Here is a 25,084-nt window from a genome sequence, read left to right as displayed (position 1 = left end):
TAATGTTGCCCGGCCGCATACCGCCTCCCATGGCCAGAACTGGTATTACGACACCTACCGGGCCGGGGCTAGTCATTTAGCATGCTAATTTAGGTTTATATCTCGGCAGCACTATAACTTGTCAGTTTTTTAATTACATCATTGCACTTATTTCTTCTCATTCTTTTGATGCGTGTAGCTCATTTTTTGGATATTTTTACCTCAATTATTACATATGCCACCTTTAAAGGGGTGATGAACTGAGAAATCAAATTTTCCTTGAGCTTTTGACATCTAAGAGGTTATCATATTATAAGAATACCCTGTAAGTTTCAACACTGAAAACGTCCTCGTTAGTCCAATAAAAGCTTTTTATTGACACCAGCCTATGCAAGCGACTAATTTTTCAAAGTGGGGAACTATGACTTCAAAGAGGATAAAACACCAACCCCGCAGAAGAAGATCAATGCTTACTTCAACACTACCGGTTTAGCCCCACCCACCGACTCGCGCATTACACGTATAGCTAAATAACATCGATCCCTACCTCGTGATGACAAACCGGATCCAGATCGCTTCATTTCACCGAGGATTGTTTTGTAAACAATACTGAATTTGCAGACCGATTAAGAGTAAAGAACGGTGCTGTGCCGTCTATATTGGATCTGACAGAAATTGTGCAACACACGGACTCTGGGTCGAATCATTCCGGTTGCCATTTTACAACATTGGACGTTTTCAAAAGTGCATCGACGGGTGAGTTGAAACTCATTATAATATGCAAAACTGTTATCCACTCACAGCAGTGGGTGTTTACTTCCAAGTCTTCAGTATGCGAGACGCCCATAAAAACCCAGGTAGGCTCAAAACTTGGGTACAAAATTGCCTATTACTTATTCATTTTGATTCATTTTGCAAGTTGACCTGAGACAACAATATAATAAAATTTTAAAAGCCAGTTCACGACCCCTTTAAGATCTTTGAACATGCTGGACCAAAGAGTTCAATCCTCATCTTGTTTTGACACGTGTGCCCCTAGCTTTGGACCAATCACTGCTCCCCAAGCCACTCTGCAGGAACAATAATCCAGCAGCCTTCTGACACATGGTCTCAATCAGGGAATCATATGGGCCTGATGATGGTTTGTAGCAATAGAATTCATACGCCACTCACTCGTATCCAGAATTGCCAAGACTTCAAACGGTCCAGTCCCCAAAGGTTTTGTAAGGTTCACAGTTTTACTGTTGTTTTGAAGTCAGAGTTCCTCTTTGTCCAAGCGGGAGCTTGTGTTTACACAACTGGCTTGGCATGGAACTCATCTCCCCCTGATTCTTCTGTCCTCATCTGTAAATAATGCTGCTGTCAGACTGAGGTCTCTTTAGCTGAAAGCTCTTGCAAGCTTGATTTTGAGACATTTATCCTCTGTTTTAACTTCTACATTAGATCTGGCCTTTGGGACCTCTGGCAAGTTCAGTGTCACTGGCCAGCATGCAGGTAATTGGTTATAACTTTTTATCTTTTCTTGGAATTAAGTAATGAGTGAGACACAGAGCTTGTTTCTATAGGGTGATCGATAATGTGCATTTTGACTATTGAACATTTTGGAAAAATGTTAAAAACACCTTTAACATTTTGAATAGTTTAATTAGTCCATTTACATGTACAACAAGATAACAAATACTTATTATATAACTTCCTGTGTGTTTACTTGTGTGGGGAATATACTGTATAGCTGCTACTTTTTTCCATCTTTTTTCTTTTCTTTATTTAATCAGGGACAGTACACATTAATAGTATACATTTAATGTGTAAAATGTGCCAGATTTAGCCAACATTTTGTTGACAATTTGACAATTTTCAAATTGACAATTTTCATCCGATGTCTCTTTTCTAACCTTTTAAATTCAGCACAAAGCCCTGAATCAACACACAGTATAAGACAAGGAGATTAGCCATTGGCAGATGTGCAAGAGAAATCTGAATCTCATGTAAGCAAGTTTAATTATGTTTTATTTGTTAGTACAGTGAGTGGGATTACAGTTCAGATTGAATTAGGCTGTCTCACAGGTAGCCACAACTACTGACACATTTAAAATCTTTTTGTTTTCAGCCATTTTTTGTAACACCTACCTAAATCCTTAGACAAATTAAAAACATGTTCTCAATGCACCAAAAAGAAACAGAGATGCCAAAATGCATTTTTCTTTTTCCTGCTACTCTGTCTGTCAGTTGCTCAAGATGTTTCTGGGAATCCCTAGAGTGCCTCCTCAAACTTGATCATTCTGTTTCTCCTCCTCCTCCTCTTGTAATGTCTTTACGACTCAAGCTTATTTGGATGTTACTATATGGTGTGCTGGTCTCCTTCGCAACCTATTGTGTAATAATTCTCTGCTCCGTCCATTTTAAGGCCTATGAATATTTCATTGGGCACTCGAGACTCTTGAACCACCATAAGCACTTTGATGGCCTTTTGGGTTGTTTGCAGTGTGAAAACATGCTGGCACTCGCTGTAAGAGGCTGATCGTGGTGAGTCCTATACATCTCGGAGGCTGCAGAGCCTGGATTGACTGAACCTGTTCCTTGAGAAAGTAGTGAAGTGGAACACCTGGACCACTGTGCCCAAGAAGTTATTTGATATGTCGGGGAAAGACAGTCGGTGAGTGCCAGGAGGCTGCACGGGGGTCAGGCCACCATCTTGCTCACTCGATGAAGAGAAGCGAAGCCCAGCGGCACCTGCCTTATTAGCACCGTGCCACCTTCAGTTGACGTAACCTCCGCCAACCTCTGGTGGGATATATATATCATCCGCAAGGCCGTTCCTATACTGTAGGCCACGCAAACGTATTAGTACAAGTTTTTGCCGATTAACTAATTCAGAAGTCAGCTTCATTATTCCACCCTTAATTAAGATCACAATGCAAATTCCTTCATTAATAGTGACACGGACAATTTCTTCTTGGCTCCATGGGGACACGATTATATGCAGGCCCCGTTGAGCAGGTTGCGAGGTGTCACCACGTATTCAAATGGCGTGCTTGTTTAATTGTAGTAAATGTAGCATGTCCGCATAGGTAAAAGAGTTTTGAGGGCCTGTGAAGGAGGGGGTACAGCCTGGGCTGAGGCCCCTTCGCTCCCCCAGGCAGCTGTTTGCGGGGCCCTGGCTGCTCCCTTGGGGCCTCTGCAGGACCGTGTTGTTGGACTCTTGTCTTTTATGGCGGCAGCAGTAAACATGACAGGCTGTTTGGGTACCATCTGTTTAAAATGGCTGCCGCATGGTAACAGGGAGATGAACTTGAGAGCTGGTTTGTGTCTGTCTCCGTGCTAACAGTCTTGTCTTCACATCTCTGCAGGTGGACGTTTGACGGGGGAGGCGTGGATGTGTCCAGCCAGTGGAACCTGGCGTCTGCTTGAATGCCCGTCAACACTGTACGCACCCACAAATTCACACAAATGCACATGCATGTAAACGGGGGGGGAAAAAAAGCTCTTCACAGCTCTTCGGTTTCTGACAGATTGATCGGAGTTGCCAGAACATTCTGTGGCTGTCAGTTTTGTAGCAACTAAATCATTTTCCCCAAAGATTTAAGCATTTGAAATTAAGATTTTACGCAGTGAATCATATGCCATTGAATCATATGCCATGAATCATAAGCAAAAAAAAAAAAAAACTACTGCAAGTCACATGCATTAAACATTCAGATAACAATGTTTTAATGAATTACTGACCATCCGTTGACCCCCTGATGTTTGTTTTCAGTCCTCTTCTGACCAGGAACACATTGCATATTTGACGTCTTTTCTAATAAGATTGGCCTCCTTTGGTGGTAGATCACCACTGCATTTTAAAGCACCAGTGATAAACTTATCTGGTGATTACATTTACAGTTTTCCAACATAAAATAGACAACATAAATACTGTAATGCTTAACAGGTCACAGTTTATTCAAACAATTAGAAATGTTGTTGAAGTAAAGTTCTGGGAAAAGTCTACAGACTACTGCTTTTCTACAGACCCTTTGCAGAATCTCCACAGATTCGCAGATGGAAATCCCTGGCTTTATATGAAGAGTTCAGATGCAAAAGCCTCTAAATGCCATTTGAAATTTTCTTCTTTAATGATGATTTTTATCAAACTTGTATATTTAAGTTCAGTAATTTCACTTAAATAACCATTTAAGTGAAATTACTGAACTTAAATATACAAGTTTGATAAAAAATCATCATTAAAGAAGAAAATTGCAAATGGCATTTAGAGGCTTTTGCATCTGAACTCTTCATATGCTGATATATTTCTACCAATATATCAAGAATATCCTGTTTTTCTACTCTGATTTGTAACATTATAACACTCTTTCATTGTATTTGTCTCTCTAAGTCTAAACATACAGTTTTGAACCTGTAGCAGGGTCGGCTTTCTCCACCCATTCCATTTACATTGAATAGGTCATTGATAGCCAACTAGGTGGAACTAATTTGGCACAGAAGTGTGGAGTGACTGGGCATTGTCACATGAAGCCACTGGGATATAATGAGCAATACTTGATTAGTGTTAAGCAGGAGAACATGTCTGTCTACACCAAGCGTGGAATGGGATCATGCTCGATGGCATGTAGTTCAAGATGATATTCAAGAATTACAATCTTTGTAATACTTCTTTTTTATTAAATATTCACTATATAATAAAAACACTTTCACTAGATACATTTATATCATTTGAGAACACAGTTTGCTTGATTCATTTATCAAATGAGGCAAAATTGAAGCTGTTTATTGTAGGCATTTTAAAAAATGTAATATTTTCCTAAGTCATTATAAACGTTACCCGCAACACTTAGCATAATATAGATTGAATATTCATGCACTGACCCTGTTCAAAGTTGAGGGTGTTTATTCATGGGTCATGAATACTTAAGCTTTTTTCCTTCAGATTAATTTCCGCCTCTGTCTGTTTTGAATGGGACGATTACAGTTGTGAAGCTCTAATTAAGCACTACCTTTCAATACAGAAGGCTCTACCATCTGGTTGTTGTCTGATGCACCACAAACATAAGGGCACTGACAAAAACTGAGATGAGAATTACAACACAAAGCCCAAAAAAAAAAAAAAAAACCACCCATAACTTTTCAAATAAATAATGCCAGCACAAATGTTTCTCGCACAATAGAATGTAAACAGTATCTTCAAATATGCAGTAATGTATACCCTTTCATGAGATATCAAGGGGATATTAGCATTAATAAATTCTGAAATTGTCAATCAATTCAAAAATGTTAAACAAATTAATTTCATGATATGCCGATAAACCCAATTCAATTATATGCATTAATCGAATAAAAAAAAAATACAAGTATAATTATAGGAACATGAACCTTTGCGTTCACTCGCAAAAGTGCGAAGTTTCTCAGGGGAATTCAAACAATTTGCCAACAAACGCAAAGTTTCTCGGGGGAACGCAAAATATTTGACAGAGAGCACAAAAGCATTGACAAATAATTTTACCTGCTTTTCCTTCACTCATATTTTTTTTCCACCACCATGTCCCTTTAGGGGCTCTGTACTTATTAACATTTGTAGAAAAAAAAAAAAAAAAAAAAAAAAAAAAAAAAACAACCCTGAAATAAAGATCATGTAGAGACATCTGACAAATTACCAAATTTTTGTAAAGTTAGCTAAGCAACAGTGTGTGCTTATGTGTTACACCTTAGCTGTGAAATTTCAGCCACATCCTGCCTTTGAACGCTCAAGTATATGTCAGCTACCAGGAAATAAATATAGTTTTCAGTTACTGTTAAATAATTACTGTTTATCTATCTAATGAGATCCATGTGATGTAATGTAGTAAGCTGCATCTCATGGTGACTTCTTTAGAGCAATACACATGTGATGACGTTTGTAAATCAGTGAACATAAAGGAATTCAGCTAGATTTAGCTGCGTGAGGCCTAGATCAAATATTGACTGAATTGAGGAAGGGGCATTGACACATCAAAGACCTGTCTTTCGTCGGAGAGAGATTAAAGAAGTCCTTGAAGAACTGGGTGAAGGAGACAGAATAGTCCTCCTGTAACCACGCCACTTCTGCCAGTCAATACCTGACCCACTGTACACATAAAATATCCTTGAACGAAAAGGAAAAAATAAGCTTCTCTTGGCCAGCATTTTCTCAAGCACTTTCTCAGATAACCTTTGACTAAATAGAAGTCATGTCAGACAGAATTGTGAATTGAAGATTGGTTCCTTTTCAATTCAGGAGTATACATTTTAATGGAATTGTCCACACTCTACAGGAAGTTGAAATGAAATGAAAGGAAGAGGAATTTACTGAATTGCAAATGGACCCTTTTTACATTTTATTGGGGTTCAAAGTCGTTATAGTTAGATAAACTTCTAAAGCTGTGATCAGGAGACTACAGCAAATATAAAATTACATTCCCATTTGCTCAAATAGCATAAGAAAAACATGACTGTGTTTCCACACCTTTAAAAAGGGGGCAAAATAGAGAGACATTGATTGTGTTTGTCAGAAGAAAGATGTACAATTTACTATCACTCCTCAGCATTTTTTTTTTAATTCGATGCCAAGGTAATATAATACGAAGGATAGTGTTATAAACGTACATACGTAAAGAAAGTCAATCATTTGATCTATCCTAGGTATATAATTTGATCTATTTATCTATCTTACTGTTTAGTTTATCTGTCTGTCTACCATATTATGATTAATATTACGAAGGCAGAATGCGTCCTCGTCCGTAAACAAGTCCCGTAGGATTAGGCTAATAAAGTCTTTGGGCAATCCTTTAAGGAAACTCACAAGCCATTTCCAGTCCTCCTCTCTCTGTGCCAAGACTTCACAGTCCTGAAAAAGAGGGAGAATCCAGCAGATTAAAACCACCCCAGTCTGTTCTCTCGGCCTGCCTGTTCTTCAAAGACCCGACTCCCAGATCGCGTCTTAGATAATGCAGCGATCGGACACGAGGAGATTTATTTTGGAGAGAGAATAGATAACATGCCATGAACAGAACGGTCACTTGAGTGCACAATTATAAATAAACATTAGGGATTCTTTTTCATTTTTTGGATGTGGTCATGTCTCTTTGCTCCGGCTGCTTTGGCCCACATCTGATTTGGGGCTCGCTGAGACACGGAAAACACAGATGAGTTAAAAAGGCGTGGTAATATGCGTGTGATCTGTGCACGGTAGTGAGACGGTGAGGGAAGGGTGACTGAACAAGCGTAAACCTCATCCCTGTTCTCTTTTCCCCGCCGTGGCTGGCTCATAAATATGCATTCAGGTAAGCTGCCACATCCCTTTGCTGGCCAAAGCCTTTTGCTCTTTTCACTTCAGAGTCTTTCAAAAGTGGCGGCGGTGGCAGTAGTTACCTGATGCTCTACCGGTGCTCTGTGGTGCGGCCTCGTCTTAGGGCCTGCTCCGGCACCTCCTCGGCAGAGCTGCGGCCCTCTGAAGAGATTAAAAGATTTGAGAGAGAGTCTGTGCTTGACTTACTAGGCTCTGCCCCAAAAGCATTGTTTTGAAAAGAATTAATTTATAATGCATCTCAAACTTTTGAGGCTTCTCTTGAGAGAGAGCTCTGTCAGTCTTCCTTTGGCTTAGAAAGACAAATCTACGACAGCTTTATTTTCTGAATGTGTCAATAGAAATGGTGTGTGATTGTGGGACTGTCTGTCCAACCGTTTGTCTGTTGTGTTTGTTTTTTTTTTTTTACATTCAAATTTAAATTGGCATTCTGTATGCTACCTCCATTCAAATTCAATTTAAAAATATTAAAACAAATATAAAAATATTCTACTTTAAATTGCACTTTCCTTCAAAAGTGTTTATGCTTTTGAACCCAGCTGGGTTTTTGCCCTGATATTGTGGGATTCCTTTCTATAATTTCTGCTTTATTCTTATGTGCATAATAACGGTAGAGATTGTAATTGATCCATCAACACTGTAACATCACATTTTATTTTTCTCCGCCACATCATGCCTTCCAGATTGCAGCCCAATCACAAACAGCTTGTTGAGAAAGTCACACAGCCGAGCAGATGATGGGGTGGTGTCAGATACACATGTCTGTAGCAGGGGCTGATGGGAATCTCACTGTGTTTGGGGAAGAAAGGGTCAGCGGGAAGACGTTGATTGGGCAGTGAGCCAAAGCTCTCCTGCACAAGGCATTGCATTGATCCACACCCATGCAGCTTTAGAGTACTTTCTGCAACCTTCATAACCACTGCAGGAATAAGCAACTGCACACTAAGCAAAAGCCATCTCTTTCAGTTCACATCCCTCTCTGTCTCCTGCTCGAAAATTTCAATGTTAGGACATGGAGAGGAAGAGGGAATTTAGAGGTTGGGTCTGTGGATCTGTGGGTTTCCCATGTCTTTTCTTTCTTTCTCATTGCTATATATTTATGATCTACCCAGAATAATTTACTCAAAAAAAAAAAAAATGATTTCAACATTTACTCGCCCTCAAGTCGATCCAAATTTGTATGGTTTTTTCTTGAGTGGAATGCAAGAGACGAATATATTGTCTCTAGACTGAAAGCCAAAACAACATAGGACCCTATATATATATATATATATATATATACAGGGCCGTATTAAGAGCTCACTGGGCCCCGGGGCTATGAGTTACTGCAGGGCCCCCCCACCACTTTAGGTCACCAACTACATGAGCTAAATGTTATATTATTATAGCCTACGAGTCATTTTATCCATGATATACTTCACAGTTAAGTTATGTTACTTTTAACATGATTTTTTTATCATATCAAAATGTATTGACTAAAATTTCATAATTATTGTGACCAATTTCAATATCACCAAAAAATAATAGTAGCTTAAGAAAATAATCTCAAGCTTACTGATGACAAGAGTCACAAATTAAAATAGAACAAAGGCACAATAAATCGACCTATGAAAAACTTAAAGCACTGAATAATATTATATAAAGTAATCAAATATACAATACATGGTTTTCACTACAAATTCAACATTCATTCTTGTTAATTTTGCAAAAGTAATTCAGTCAAATGCAGTAAATTACTTTCTTTCTGATGTTTGATTAACATTATTGACACACATGGCGACAGCAGCTTTATTAGCAGCGTCTGTCACTTTGAGACCTCAGAGTCGGATTCAAGTGCGCTGTGCAAAACCGTCTCAAGTTCACCACAGTCTATGGTTCACCTTGGTCTCAAAACCAGCATTTACAAAATAAATTCTCCCGCTGCTCACTGTGCCTGAGCAGTTTGAAATATTTTGTATCCAAACCACAACGTTTAAAAACGCGTTTAAATGATAAACTTACATCATGATGGCGCAGCAAAATTTAAATATTTCTACCGGATATATTATCGCCAGTCCTTTAGGCGAATATAGAGTTTAATCAAACACAAAAAGCAAAATTATACATCCATCAAGTTAATATTCAAACTTACCGAAAGTTTGTGGGGTCGATGATGACGCTGTGTTTTAAGAATAGACTAGAATGAAGAGAAGAGTAAAGGCGATTTATTGGTTGATATATAACCTATTCTAATAAGGCGCAGGCAGCAATCATCTATAGGCCTACGTGCAGCAGCAGGTCGGTCGTTCACAAGTTAAATATAGAATAAATATATTTGTCATATCAAATTAAAACCTGACGTTTCAATTTACCATGCCCTGCTCAGAGCCGTTGGCCCTGCATGCCTAGGGGGTTTGATTGACAGGTGGCCTGGCCAATCATAACGCCGAATACGCAACTTTGTCCGACAACAAAGCTGTCAGTCGGTGGACATGAACTTGAAAACGGTAATGTTTAAATTACTTAAATGACAATATTTGAAAGTTGAGACTTTGTTTCATATCAACAGTAAGCTGCTCTGAACTCTCTCTCGTAATCACTCGGTGTAACGTTAGTCTTTGCCCCGCGAAGTATTTTTCACTGCGTGAGTGCATGAGACCATGATGTGCGTGACTCGCGAGAGCCGCCTGGCTCGTGGCCCGTCCGTCACATAGTACCTAAAAAAGGCGGGTCTTTGCGAACGTCTCTATTAATGATAATGATTCCATGATAATGCATGGAATATAAGGCAAAGTGCAACTAAATAACAGGGATAATTTGTGGGGGACGTTGCGTGGTAAGGCTTTGGTAATCAGATGGCTTGCAGTATCTGCTCCACAGCCAATCACGGGCCCCCTCCTTGCTTGGGCCCCGGGGCTTAAGCCCCGCCTAGCCCTATGGTTAATGCGGCCGTGTATATATATATGAAGAGTTCAGATGCAAAAGCCTCTAAATGCCATTTGAAATTTTCTTCTTTAATGATGATTTTTATCAAACTTGTATATTTAAGTTCATTAATTTCACTTAAATAACAATTAATAAGTAATTATCATTGCCATTTAAGTGAAATCACTGAACTTAAATATACAAGCTTGATAAAAATGATCATTCTAGAAGAAAATTTCAAATGGCACTTGGAGGCTTTTGCATCTGAACTCTTCATATATATATATATATATATATATATATGTATATATATATATATATAGTACATGTATACATACACAAAGCATATATTTATGGGTTTGGGTTGTCTTCCATAGGTTGCTCATACTGTATCACCTGAACGCACACTAAACCCACAATCTCAAATACCGCTTAAGAGCAGGGTTCTCACATGCCCCGAAATTGCGATATGTTGAGGAAAACATTCCACTTTAAGTTAAATTAATATATTTATAGATATATAATTTGTAGGGGTGTAACAATACACGTATTACTATTGAACCATAATGAACAAGGCTTTCAGTTCGGTACGCATTACAAACCAAACGATTCGTTGGATTATTTGGACCCAAATTTTGTGAGCAGTCACGCTGACACCACCACCACAACGTTGCCCAAGATCAAATAGCAAACGTAAATGTTTGAATGAAAATGCGCTACTTTTGTGCTTCATGGACAGTTTATCAGTTTGGACCAATGTCAGTGCAGCGCAAGCTGATGTTGATCAAAAATTTTCAAATCAAGGAAATTTCTCTGGCATTTCTTTCTTTTTGCTATATCGCAAAAGCATACCGTACCGTACCGTGACACCACTGTGTTGTATCGAACCGAACCGTGAATTTTGTGAACCGTTACACCCCTAATAATTTGGTAATAAAACAAAGTGTTAAAATCATCATTAAAGAAGAAAATTTCAAATGGCATTTAGAGGCTTTTGCATCTGAACTCTTCATATATAAAATTACATCTAAACGTATGTACGTTTCGTTTCAAAGACGGGAGGACAGTAAATATTGAAGACTCTGCCATAATCCCATTTTCTCCCGTTTTCCTCCACTTTAATCTACACAACCGGAAATGGACGAGCATCCTTACGTCAAATGCGGAACTTATGCGTGCATATAGCCCATATAGTCTGCAGCAGGTATTTGTGCAGGTAAATCATAGAGATCTTTGAGGCTGCTAGCTCGACCAAATGCTGCCCATCCTGTGCTGAGTGGAGCCGTAACTCTCCTGACCTTGCTGTCAGCCGTTGAGCCATCCGAGCTGATGTGCCTAGCCTCCTCGGCCTGTCTGTCATGGGGGCATCAGTGCTGTGGAAATGGTTCATTTGATTCTCTGACACTGGATAGCATGAGTTGGCGGGTGCAGAAACAGAGGTTAGCCCCACCATCTGACAAGTGGGCACAAGAATGCACAGGAAGCAGAGGTAGAGAGAGAGAGAGAGAGAACTTCTGAGCGTTTTCATGAAGGACGTCGGGTAATATCCAAAGCCAAGCTACACAGCTGGGGATCAAATCCCATAGATGCAGCAGAGCAACTTAATTAGAATTCATAAGGTGCAAAAAGTGATTTGTGTTTGTGTGGGCACAGTATGAAAAAGACGAACAATAGACATTATGTGCAGAAGCAACCTTTTAAAAAATTAGCTTTTCTGCTAATTTTCTGTTTAAATTGCTATATAATATCCTACATCGATATAGTAATCTTTAGCAAATCCCACACAAATATCTGTGTGTGTGTGTCCACTGAACAAAATTATAGACGCAACACTTGTGTTTTTGCCTCCATGTTTCATGAGCTAACAATATATCTCTAATATCTAAGACTTTTTCTACGTACACAAAATCTCTCAAATTTTGTTCACAAATCTGTCTAAATCTTTGTTAAGCACTTCTCTTTTGCCGAAATAATCCATCCACCTCACAGGTGTGGCATATCAAGATGCTGATTAGACAGCATGATTATTGCACAGGAGTGCTTTAGCCTGGTCACAATAAAAGGCAACTCTAAGGCCCTGTTTACACAACGGGAGAACGCAGATATTTCTCTATATTTTGCCCTCTCATTTACACAAAAACGCCGTTTTTATCACTGAAAACGATTATTTCTAAAAACTCCGGCCAAAGTGGAGATTTCTGAAAACGCCGGTTCGTGTGAACTGGGAGAAACAGCGTTTTAGGTTCTTTCTTATCGTTTCGAATGGCTTTATTCTTAACCCCTACACGGCTGCCAAAAGGTCTGGCATAGTTATGATGGTGCTCGACGGCGTATTTATGCGGGTGTGTAAACGATGTTATTTTTGAAAACGGAGAGGGGGAAAATATTCGTTTTGCTAAATACCCGGCTTTGTGTAAACGTGGCCTAAAATGTGCAGTTTTATCCAACGCATTCTCATCCTTTAACGTCATATAGAACGCTATATGCAAAAATGGTGCTATACTACGCACGTGGCACTCGTTATCGTTAATATAACACGCGCTGTGAGGGCTAAGTTTAGGTGTGGGGTAGGGTCTGCGTGTGATATTCACGCTAAAGGATTTATGACGTCTTGGGTTCGCGTGTTATACGATAAAGGGTGCCATGTACGTAGTATAGCGCTGTTTTGCATATAGCGTTCTATATGATGTTAAAGGATGAGAACGGGCTCGTTTTATCACACAACACAATGCCACAGATGTCACAACTTTTGAGGGAGCGTGCAATTGGCATGCTTACTGCAGGAATGTCCTCTGGAATGACTTCACAGATGAATCCCGGTTTTCACTGTACAGGGCAGATGGCAGACAGCGTGTATGGCTTTGTGTGGGTGTGTGAGGGGTTTGCTGATGTCAACGTTGTGAATCGAGTGGCCCATGGTGGCGGTAGGGTTATGGTATGGGCAGGCATATGTTATGGCAGCCCGTTCTCATCCTTTAACGTCATATAGAACGCTATATGCAAAAACGGCGCTATACTACGCACATGGCACCCTTTATCGTTAATATAACACACGAACCCAAGACGTTATAAATCCTTTAGCGTGAATATGACACGCACACCCTACCCCACACCTAAACTTAGCCCTCACAGCACGTGTTATATTAACGATAACGGGTGCCATGTGCGTAGTATAGCGCCGTTTTGTCATATAGCGTTCTATATGACGTTAAAGGATGAGAATGTGTTGGTTATGGACAACAAACACGGGTGCATTTTATTGATGGCATTTTAAATGCACAGAGATACTGTGATGAGATCCTGAAGCCTATGTTATTCATAGTAAAAAAAAAATAAAATAAAAAATAAAAATCCATAGGGGTCCAACAGCTGAAATCATTCTTTAGAAATGTTGGCCCATATTGATAGGATAGCATCTTGCATTTGATGGAGATTTGTGGGATGCACATCCAGGGCATGAAGCTCCCGTTCCACCACATCCCAAATATGCTCTATTGGGATTAGATCTGGTGATTGTGGGGGACATTTCAATACAGTGAACTCATTATCATGTTCAAGAAACCAATTTGAAATAATTCGAGTTTTGTGACATGGTGCACTATCCTGCTGGAAGTAGCCATCAGAGGATGGGTACATGGTGGCCATAAAGGGATGGATATGGTCAGAAACAATGCTAAGGTAGGCTGTGGCATTTAATCAATGCCCAGTTGGTACTAAGGGCTCTAAAGTGTGCCAAGAAAACATCCCCCACACCATTACACCACCACCACCAGCCTACACAGTGGTAACAAGGCATGATGGATCCATGTTCTCATTCTGTTTATGCCAAATTCTGACTCTACCAGCTGAATGTCTCAACAGAAATTGAGACTCATCAGACCAGGCAACATTTTTCCAGTTTTCAACTGTCCAATTTTGGTGAGCTCTTTTTCCTATTTGTAGTGGAGATGAGTGGTACCCGGTTGGGTCTTCTGCGGTTGTAGCCATAGATATCACATAGAGATTAGATAAACTATTGGCCGCCGGGCACTGAGGCCACCATCTTAAACCAGTGGTTTTTCCTATAGCAGTACATGCCAGAGCACTGTGCACCATATTTGCTCAAATCAGCAGATTATCACTCGGGAATTACTTTTCACAAGTGATATTTAACATTTAACATTACCTTACTATTGCCAAAAGGCAGTAGCGGTCGATAGGGCGTCTATCTATATGATGTCTATGGTTGTTGCCCATCCAACTCAAGGTTGTGCATGTTGTGGCTTCACAAATGATTTTCTGCATACCTCGGTTGTAACGAGTGGTTATTTCAGTCAAAGTTGCTCTTCTATCAGCTTGAATCAGTCGGCCAATTTTCCTCTGACCTCTAGCATCAACAAGGCATTTTCGCCCACTGGATTGCCGCATACTGGATGTTTTGTTTCCTTTTCACACGATTCTTTGTAAACCCTAGAAATGGTTGTGCGTGAAAATCCCAGTAACTGAGCAGATTCTGAAATACTCAGACCGGCCCGTCTGGCACCTTTCTTTTCCCATTCTGACATTCAGTTTGGAGTTCAGGAGATTGTCTTGACCAGGACCACACCCCTAAATGCATTGAAACAACTGCCATGTGATTATTAGATAATTGCATTAATAAGAAATTGAACAGGTGTTCCTAATAATCCTTTAGGTGAGTATATATATATATATATATATATATATATATATATATATATATATATAATTTACATCCACTGAGACTCCAGTTATTCAATGAGCTATGGTAAGTGTACTGTAAATCTCTTTGGGTATGTGTGTCCTAAATGACTACTTATTATTTTCAGGCCAGTTGCTGTGGTCAGCAGCCCTGCTGTGTTTGTGTAGCGATCTGACTCCCGTCGTCAGGTTTCACTCCTTAAGACTGAAAACAGTCTCCAGTCATCCACTGATTTGAGACAGTGTTACTATGTTGCCGTTGGCTACCTGAGTTCAGCCAGGCCAGACGCCATGACAGAGCGGCCCACTCATGTCCTGCCAGGCTTCAACCGTTTAGATAAACAGTTTAGGCTTTCAAAGGCTTTCGATGGACACCAATCCGCACATTTTGCCTGGCTTGGTATGGGGGTCTGCATGCTATGTGTTAGTTGAGTACTGTCCTTCACCCCCTTTGCTGAAATGATGTTTGTTGATTGTCGGTATGGAGTGATGCAATTTTACTTCCATCCTGTGGTGGAAGAGCGAAATAATTGCGAAAAAACAAAATCACATTCATAAAGGAATGCATTTCATTGTGCAGTGAATTGAATGACTTTGTTTCTCTCTCTTTCTTTGCAAAGTTCCAAGCTATTCTGTAGAAAATTAGACCTCATTCTGTGCGAATGGATGTCACTGCACACATCTGCCATCGCTTCAGACCCCAATTATCATCCTGAGAATTTTAAATTGTACATTAACTTAATGGCAATTGGATTGTGTATGTTCCTACCGCATCCTGACACTGGAAATTAAACGAGGTTCAGAATTATTATGCCATAAATTGGCCCTTGATACACAAGCCCAATCAAATTTGTAGCAAAACCATTTAGCCCGTGTTAAGGATTAATGACGGCCATTGGAAACAATTTGGAACTTAATCAGTTTAACTGAGGAGGGTCAATTTAATATGATAATTGATCTGCATAAAGCAGAGTCACATAGCGGGGAAGCTATGCAAATGACTGACCCTTACCTAGTGACTAATCGGCAGATGCGCTGATGCTGGGATCTGTTTTCATTAGGAAACTTTGAGGAACTTCCGAGTTTAGGAGTGCAAGTCCTTCTTGGAGAACCTATCCCGTCTCACACTGGGCCCTGTCGTGGTCAACCTACATTTCCATAATTCACAGCTTCCCCTGCCATAACAGCAAGGCACAAATAAGTGTTTCTAATGATATCAAATGGAGTGGTAGAGGACAGTGTTTTAATGCAGTGAAGGGGCTCCCAGCGGGACTGTTATTGCCACTATAGAACATCAGTTGCACAGTTGCAACAATAGTCTCTTAATTGATTCATTTAATTAGTGGGATATGCGCAGCCAGTCCTGCATCTTGTCATCTTGTATCTTAGGGGGTCCTATACAGCCTGTGTGCTGTCTGCCACTTAACAGTCCCTGCACTTGTCACTCTCCTATTAAAGTGTAATTATATGTAAATGAAAAACCACAAAACCTGTCGGGAAGTTGCCAAATGAATCATTGTTAGATGTAGCAAGCTTCTGGAAAGATAGGGTGAGAAGGAAGTGCACACTAAATGGTATGTCTATATGTATACATGAGCCTGTGGAGGAGCTGTAACAATGCTATGAAAGGCAACACCCAGTCTTCAAACCCACAGTGTTTCGCTAATGCCTTTGTCTCCAGCCCATTTTCACCCCCAAGGCGTCACCTAACTGACGCCTTGGGAAGCATTTGGACATGCTTCAATATCTGACGCTTTAGGCGCCCTTTAGCGTCAGTTAAATGACGCCCTAGGATCGCATGTACCCTACCCCCACCCACCCCACACCTAAACCTAACCGCGTCCTCTAACTGACGCTTTCCTTTAGCGTCAGTTAGATGACGCCGTAGGATCGCGTCATGTAAGTGACGCTAAAGGGCGCCTAAAACGTCAAATATTGAAGCATGGTCAAAGGTGACGCCTTGGGGTGAGAATGCGTTGGGGTGGCTCACAATATTTGAGTCCTTTTAAGTCAGTATAGGTGAAGACATCACCTTCTACGTGTTTCAGACATGCTCTGTGGTCATTAACCATCAACTTGCACTGTATCATTGTGGACTGAGTATAATTTTCCTAATTGAGATATTCTCCCAAGGTAGCTAGTCAGAACTTCATACAAAAAATAAAATTACATGTTGAAATGATAATTGTAACAATGTTGCCTGGGTGAAAATGTAATTACACCCTGAACATATCAAGTCTGTCATATCGCTGTGGAGAAATCTTTGCAGAATAATTTAGCACCTTTGAAGGGTTTGTGGGCTTCCAAAATTCCTTTACAGCGATATGGAAAAACTGATTTCTAATTTTACAGAACAGCCTTTACTTTTTCCTCATAGGTCTGATTTTTTATTTATTATTTTTTTTGTTTACCAAAAGTTTTATTATTTTTTTGCTTAAAGTAAATAAATAATATTCAAAATGTATACATTTTAACGTATATTATCTATAAATTGAATAACATTTAATGTTAAAGTGTGTGCGCATGATTGTGACCACCCATATTCCCTCACAATGATTTGTGTGGGAATATGGCTGCACTTCCCTTATCCAGATGTGGATGCAACCACAATCTCCACATATAATTTTCTATCTAAATGAGACCCTCTCCATACAAGCTCAGTCATTCAGGTCAAGTTGTCACCAGATTTATGTCTCTTTCTAACATTGTGAATGACAAGTATTGATTGACCGTTCACAGTCTGTGGCCGTGTTATCATTTAATTCCAGGAAATTGAAGGATTTGCTAAAATTCAGGAAAATCAAATGGGGGGGGGGGAAATACTGAAATACTCCATTCAGAAGACACAAGTAATTGCACATATTACATTCGATCGCTGCCTAAAAGTGCGGTAGACCCCGTGCAAAAAATCTTGGCCCTTTTTCTATTGACTTGAGCACAGCAGTAACTCTTTGATAAAAGTGCAGAATACGAAGGCTTCTCTGTTCATTTGGCTTGTCGCCCATTCTCCTTTGACTGTACCATAACACGCTGTGCGTTTAGGTCAATACACGGAAAGAGGGTTCGCGAGCATCATGAGGCTGGTTAATGGACACCCAAAATCACATTAATTTAACCTAATGCATACGAGTTGACCTGAATGACGAGGAACAGCGACCCATTAATCCTATTCAGTCACATATCCTGTTGTGAGACTACTGTCATCCCCTGCACAGGGTTTTCAGATTAATTAATTGATTGAACTGATTTGCCGGCACTTACAGCAGGAAATGTACTGTATTTGTAAATGTTGACTTTTAAAGGTGAGCCTGTCCCCTCACGAGAGTGCGTTGAAAGAGAAAGGTTATAGTCACGGACGGGATTATCATTTTCTCAAATCCCATTAAATGCTCTTATCGGCGGTCAACCCAGAGGCTAAACTCTTTCTGCGGTCCTTTCATGGTGACTCAGCCCATAAAACGAATCTCCGCGACCTGTATCAAAGCTTGATTGTTCTTTACACTTTGTTTCTGTGTGTTTTGGCTTTACTTTCCTGTCTCAGTTACATAATGCATATTCGTACCCCATTTGAGAAGGATGATTAGAGGTTGAAAGAGGGATATCTACAGAGACGGAACAACTTTCTGGCCTGCTCCCGCTCTCTGCCTTCATCTTGTGTGTTTTGAGTAGTATTGTGTTCAGAGGCTAGGGACGGCTGTGGAATTTCCTGTTCGGGGTAGGCCAACGTGCAGCTCCGCACTCGTTCTCTGCCCCAGCGAAAGAGCGCTTTCAGTGAGCGCTTGGAGCACGATCAGTGAGCTAAGAATATCTCGCGGCCCTCGGGTCAAAACTAAATGTGCTTCGACGGTTGACATTGCTGTGTTTATTTGGAAAAGGAAAGTAAGGATGGGCCAGTTGGATGAGGTTGCCCTGTCTTTGCCCACAGGAAAAGGGCGCTGCTTTCATTAATCACAATGATGGTTTGAGCCTTGGTTTCATTGGCTGAGGTAATAAAACAAACATGATTTATATCAAAATTCAAGTGGGTAATAGGATACACAGAGGGAAGCTGCACAAATCGTTCTTAAGCAAATCCCGAGACCGAATAAAGGGCCAATCCTGATATGTAAAATCGAGGGGGGTATTTCCCTTGGTTATCACAATACCTGCTAGTATTGTCAGTGATGAAACATTTATCAGCGCCATGCACTCAATGTACTTTCTAAGTTTTGTGTTATGGTTTAGTCAAAGTTAGCAGTAGGCATACTGTATCAAAAGAGTTTTAAGCTCAATGAATGTTCTGATTTGATGATTATCAGAACTTCCAGTTCCTTGCTCTTAGATTACACAGGTGATACTTTGCAAATCTTTTCAGCGTTAGAGGACAGTTGTTTGTGTGTGTTATCATCGTGTCTACTCGGAGTACTCTGTAAATGTGAATTATAAAAAAAATCATGCTTTTGATTGCACACACAAGGGGTCATGTTGCGCTCTCAACAACCAGAGCATGTCTCCCTTCACCGTTTTATACACCCGCACTTTTACATTTAATGGAAAACCGCTTTAGCCCTGTCACACGTTTCCTGAGCTCTCAAAGTTTGTAATCGCATTTGGTGAGCAAAACTCTAAATCTCTTTCAAATCATATCCTACAGAGAAAGTTCCATGTACGCTTTTATGAACTGTGAGTTTGTCAGAGTCAAAGGCCAACATTAAAACCACAGAGATTAGAAAGATTAATGCTGACATCTCATAGCCTCTCTAATATATGGAGTGATGTATGGTGTTCCTGTAGAATGACCTCACTCCCATGACTAATGGTTTCACTTGCCCAATGCAGAAAAGGTCATGACCCAGTGGATAGAGGAAATGGCCAGTTAGTGGGAGGTCACCCCACAGGAGATGCCTTTGGAGTGTCACAGTAGAGTCACCTGCACTGATTCGCTACTTCAGACCTGGCACCTGACTCCCTACTAGAAAACACTGAACAGTCACCGGTAGAGCCTTGCATTTAGGGGAACCCGGCCTCACCCAGTAGAACAATTGCAAAGTGTCAATTTCAACTAAAAAATGAAGACAAATTGAAAGAGGAAACAATTCGTTCACAACAGGACACGCGGCTGTTGAGGATAACCTGCCTTCAAAAGATGCTGGCCTGTCAGATCGGACTAGTTTAGCGCTAAGGCACTTCAAAGCATCTTGTCCCGAGCAGCTTTCCTGCCATTCTTGTTTACGGCTCTCAGGTTGCTATAAGTAGCCCAGCATCCTGTCCCCTGCCGTCTCAGGTGGATTGACTTTGTTTGTGTAGCTGAGACGCAGGGATTTAGTGGTCCTTGGTGCCTTCAAACTTCTGTTAATGGAGCTGTTCTGTTTGCTAGTGCTGTCATTTATCACTCTGGAACTGGACAACTGAAGGCCACTCATGGCCAACTTCTTGTTCATTCTTATAGGGATGAAGAGAAGTTTGAAATACCAGATCAGAAATCTTCTGTTAACCTATTGAGTAATAATAGCACTCCTACCCATTACATAATCGCCACGGTCCAACGGCAGTTCAGAGGTGTGAATTTATGTCACACCAGTTTGCTTTTTGATCTTCCTTGAAGTATATCCTGCCCTTGAGAGTCTGGTTGAGTGTTTTTTTAAAGGCATGTAAATGTGTAAAATAGTACCTTTAGGGGTACAACAGCTGGGGTCACTGGGCCGGTACCCTCAGAAGGTATACGCTATCTACACATGAGGAGTGCATAATAGTACTTCAATGGTTTAGTTCACCCAAATTCAGTGATCATTTACTCGGCCTCATGTTGGCCTCATATTGTTCCAAACCTGTAGTGTACATATTAAATATTTTGAAAAAAAACATTATTTTGGTTGTCCTTGCCTGCACAATCAGTCAGTTATGTCTAATTTTGGTTTCTGTTGTGTTCCTTAAGAAATAAATGACGGACTGGTTTGGGACAACATGAGGGTGAGTAAATTATGTTGTGTGCTATTTGGCCGAACTATCTCTTCAAGGGTACATATTAGTTGGCAACCTTTTGAAGGTACTACCAGAGTGACTAAGTTGTACCCCTAAAAGTATATTTTAATGCTATTTAGTACCATTGTGTAGTACATGAAATGTACTGCACAGTGGTACTTAATAGTAACAAAATATGAAATGAAATGATGATAATGTACTTGAATATGAACAACCATTTTTCCTTACCAACAGCAGTCTTGAGATTCTAGACTTTTGTCTTCGGCATAACACATAGTTTTCCATGTTAATTACGCAGGTTGAAGAGGAGGAGGGGGTGGAGAAAGAGAATGCGAAAAATGAAACCGTATAGTCAACTTCATTTAGTGGTTTCTAATTGCACCCTACAGGCCCCTGGCAGACGGCAGGGGTCTCTCTACGAGTGGGACGCAGCAGTGTCTTTTACACGCACACACACACACTCCCGGAGAAAGAGAGTGGCGAGAACATGAAACGGGTCAGAGATTAAACACTTTCTTTACACTGGTAATTAAGCCATCATCAGGCTGAGGGGCGTTTATTATCAGCCCGCTGCTTGTCTAGATGGATGTGAATTCTGAGTGAGCTCTTAAGACTTCCATCCACACAAACATGCTTGTGCGCACACATACACACGTAGCCTATCCGTGTACACATACGCACACTCATTTGTCTGTGCATAATGATGTCTTCGCGCACAGGGTAGAGACTGCGTCAGGAAGCGGACAACTCCAACTCATTTATTAGGGCCTTTTATTTCTCAATATTACGTTATTGCTGAAATGATTGTATGGGCAGGGAGGTGCGTTATTTCACACAAGCTTTTATCATTTGCACTCACTGTGCTGTTGGATATGATTTAAAATATATTATTTGAATAATTGACATCAAGCAGAAATTAATGTAGGTGCCAGTGTAGCTGTCCTAAGATGTCAGTCGTCTATAGACAATTATAGATGCAGCTTTTCTATAAGATGTTATTTTGAAATTGGGATAATTATGTCAAAATAACTGCTTGCTTATGCCAGCTTAAAGTAATGTTTAAAGTCAGTCAACACTTACCTTTCAGTTTGAGGATTTATTTACTCCGTTCATTCTTTGTGTATAGTTGACGTGGCGCATGTGTGTCTTTGGTGGTCTCGGGCCAATCGGCTTAGCCCACCTCATGAATGGCACACATGTTCCATTGTTAGACCTCTGTGCATAATTGCGCACAGTCACACCAACAGGGCGGCAAAAGTGGCACTTAGTCCAGTAAATTACCTTGGTTGGGTAATTACCTGCTTGTTCTGTATAGTTTTGTGGTCACCTGTCAGACCAGCTCCTGTCCAGAATGTACTGCTACACCTGCACCTTTTGTCAGGACCCCATAGCACCTTCTCTTCACCATCCTCCTCTTCTTAATCACTTTCGACTTTATCTCCCCTTCCACCCAATGGAGGGGTTATCTTCCACATTCATTACCTCACTGCTCTGATTACAGGGGAACAGGAGAGTGGTGGAGGTGTGTGGCGCGCAGCGCCCGCCATTCACTAAGTGTTTATGTAGTAACGCTTTGTGTCATTGTTATTAATGACTTGTGTTTCGGATATACCCATCTGGATCAGATGAGGTGGGGCACAGAAGCAGCCACAGCAATTATTTGCGCCTGCCCGACAACGAGGGTAGATAGAGGATTAAAGCTGGGACTCTGCATTGCATTATGAAATATGCTACATGAGTATAACCCACAGGATTTTTTCGTGCGCCATGTTGTGTGCCAGGCTCCTAGGCGGGCAATCTCAGAGACAGTAGGGAGGCCCGGTGTTATTTCTAGGCACATTTGGCATGGCCTCCATGGGTGTTAGCCTGTCAAACTGGAACAGAAGTCATAAAAGCAACTTTTGAAACCATGTCTTTGGATACATATGTCTTTAAAAAGGAATGGATCAATTAAAAGAGATATACAAAATGTAAAAAATAAAATAATAATGATAATAATAATAATATACATACATATATATATATATATATATATATATATATATATATATATATATATATATATGAAGAGTTCAGATGCAAAAGCCTCTAAGTGCCATTTGAAATTTTATTCTAGAATTATCATTTTTAACAAGCTTATATATTCAAGTTCAGTAATTTCACTTAAATGACAATTAATAGTGAAATTACTGAACTTAAATATACAAGCTTGATAAAAATGATCATTCTAGAATAAAATGTCAAATGGCACTTAGAGGCTTTTGCATCTGAACTCTTCATATATATATATATATATATATATATATATATATATATATATATATATGTGTGTATATATATATATAAACAATTTACACTACCGGTGAAAAGATTGGAAACAATGGATTTTTTTTTTTTTATGTTTTTGAAAGTAAGGACGCATTTATTTGATCAAAAATACAGTAAAAACAGTAATACTGTAAATTTTTATTTTTATTTTTATTTTTATTTTTTTTTTACAATTTAAATTAACTGATTTCATAACTGATTAACTGATTTCATATATATTGGATGGCAAAACTTAATTTTCCACAGCTATTACTCCAGTCTTCAGTGTCACATGATCCTTCAGAAATCATTCTAGATCAAGATAATTTCTAATTATTATTAATATTGAAAACAATTTTAGCTGCTTTAGTTTTTGGCAATCTTGATATGCTGCCATTCAAAAGTTTTGGGTAAATAAGATTTAATTTTTTTTTTACACTTTTATTTAGCAATGGCACATTAAATTGTTCAAAAACAATGGGGAATAAAAGACATTTATTAAATTATTAAATATTACAAAAAAATCTTCTTTAGCACCATATTAGAAGGATTTCTGAAAGATCATGTGACACTAAAGACTGGGGTAATGATGCTGAAAATATATTTATGATCAAATAGATGCAGCCTTGGTGAGATTAAGAGATTAGGATTAACTTTGCTTTCACTGAAATAAATGAAATTTTAAAATGAATTGTTATTGAATTGTCACAGTCGTCATCCGCACCATCCTGTCTTCACTACACTTCCCAGAATCCTCCTTGTCTCCACACCTGAACTCACTCCCTCAATTACCCACCTGTTTTTCATCTTCATCATCTGTGTCACCTGTGTTCACTTCGTCATTGTTCATTACTATCTGTATTTAGTCTCCCTCTGTTCAGTTAGTCTTTGTTGGTTCTTGTCTATGTAACGTTGGGATTTGTGTGTGTATCACTAGACTTAAATTATATGTAAACACTTTGTATCCTTCTGCCTTCCTCTTCTTCTGCCTTCACACACCCTAAGATTAATATATCTGTGCTGTTAAATCAAAGATATTAGGTTCAGTCCAGGATGACCATATCATAATTTCACCCTCAAGCAAGAAACACAACACTTAAGTTGTTCTATAGGGAGATTGTGCCTCCCATTAGTGTGCTGTATACCACTGTACTCGCTACTGTATGCATCTGCTAAATAGCTGGTCAGGAAATTACAGCACTACCTGTCCGACCTACACTCTGTTTTCCACTATTCTTATTCTAATCAGCCTGCTGTGATAATCATGTTCAGGAGTCTCAAATAGAAAAGCCAAAATGACTTGTTTTTTTGAGGCCAGTGTTGTGACATGTTTACCTGGTATGCCCAGCTGCCGTAGAAGCAATGCAAAAGCTGTCCAGAGGCGGTGATGTGAGACGTCTCTGGTTGGATATCGAATGAGATGGCGAATCTCGTCAACCCTGTTGTGTTTGTTGCCGCTTGTACTGCCTTACAGAAACGTACCTGTCAGTCTGGCCCTGTCGTGGTTTTGGGATCCTTGCTGCTTTCCTGAATTTGAGACTATGTCATGCTGAACAGTTACAGTCAGGTCACGTTTATTTATATAGTGATTTATGCAATAGAGATTGTGGCAAAGTAGCTTTACCTTAATAATTGGAAAAATAAATAATAATGTTGTAAAAAAAACAATTGTTAATGTTGTAAAATTAATCAAGAATGAAACAAATTAAATTTCAGCTGTAAAACAGTTAGAAGAAGATAGTAGTGTAATTTAGCTTAATTTAGTTCTATGTTTAATCAACACATGCGACACTTTTAAACTAAATCACGTAAAAAACGGAAAAAAAACAGTTAATTTGGAGTTCATTTGAGTAGTTTGCCAAAGCAAATTTTCTGAAAAAGTTTGTTACAGTTTGTTAAAGCTTGTTAATACCTTCA

The 25,084-nt window shown here is 39.7% G+C and overlaps 1 protein-coding gene across 17 annotated transcripts in view; it reads left to right on the top strand.

Annotated features, from left to right (window-relative positions):
• LOC148978330 (uncharacterized) overlaps window positions 1-25,084 on the top strand; it is a 143,220-nt gene that overhangs the window by 104,293 nt on the left and 13,843 nt on the right. For 15 of the 17 annotated variants that reach the window (XR_016169279.1, XR_016169276.1, XR_016169277.1 and 12 more), the window contains one exon: window positions 3,330-3,405. The exons of 1 other annotated variant lie outside the window; for it this stretch is intronic. Coding sequence is in view for 12 of the 16 variants with exons in the window: in XM_089133197.1 (XP_088989323.1) it covers window positions 3,330-3,405 (76 nt within the window). In the remaining 4 variants the exon portion in view is untranslated. Of the gene's footprint in view, window positions 1-1,422; window positions 1,635-3,329; window positions 3,406-25,084 lie in introns of those variants that run through there. One more of the 17 variants, XR_016169280.1, reaches the window with a different exon arrangement.

The sequence above is a fragment of the Pimephales promelas genome, chromosome 7 (genome assembly GCF_988280905.1).
Source record: "Pimephales promelas chromosome 7, fPimPro1.hap1.1, whole genome shotgun sequence".
NCBI lineage: Eukaryota > Metazoa > Chordata > Actinopteri > Cypriniformes > Leuciscidae > Pimephales > Pimephales promelas.
This window is presented reverse-complemented; position numbering and strand designations above follow the sequence as displayed.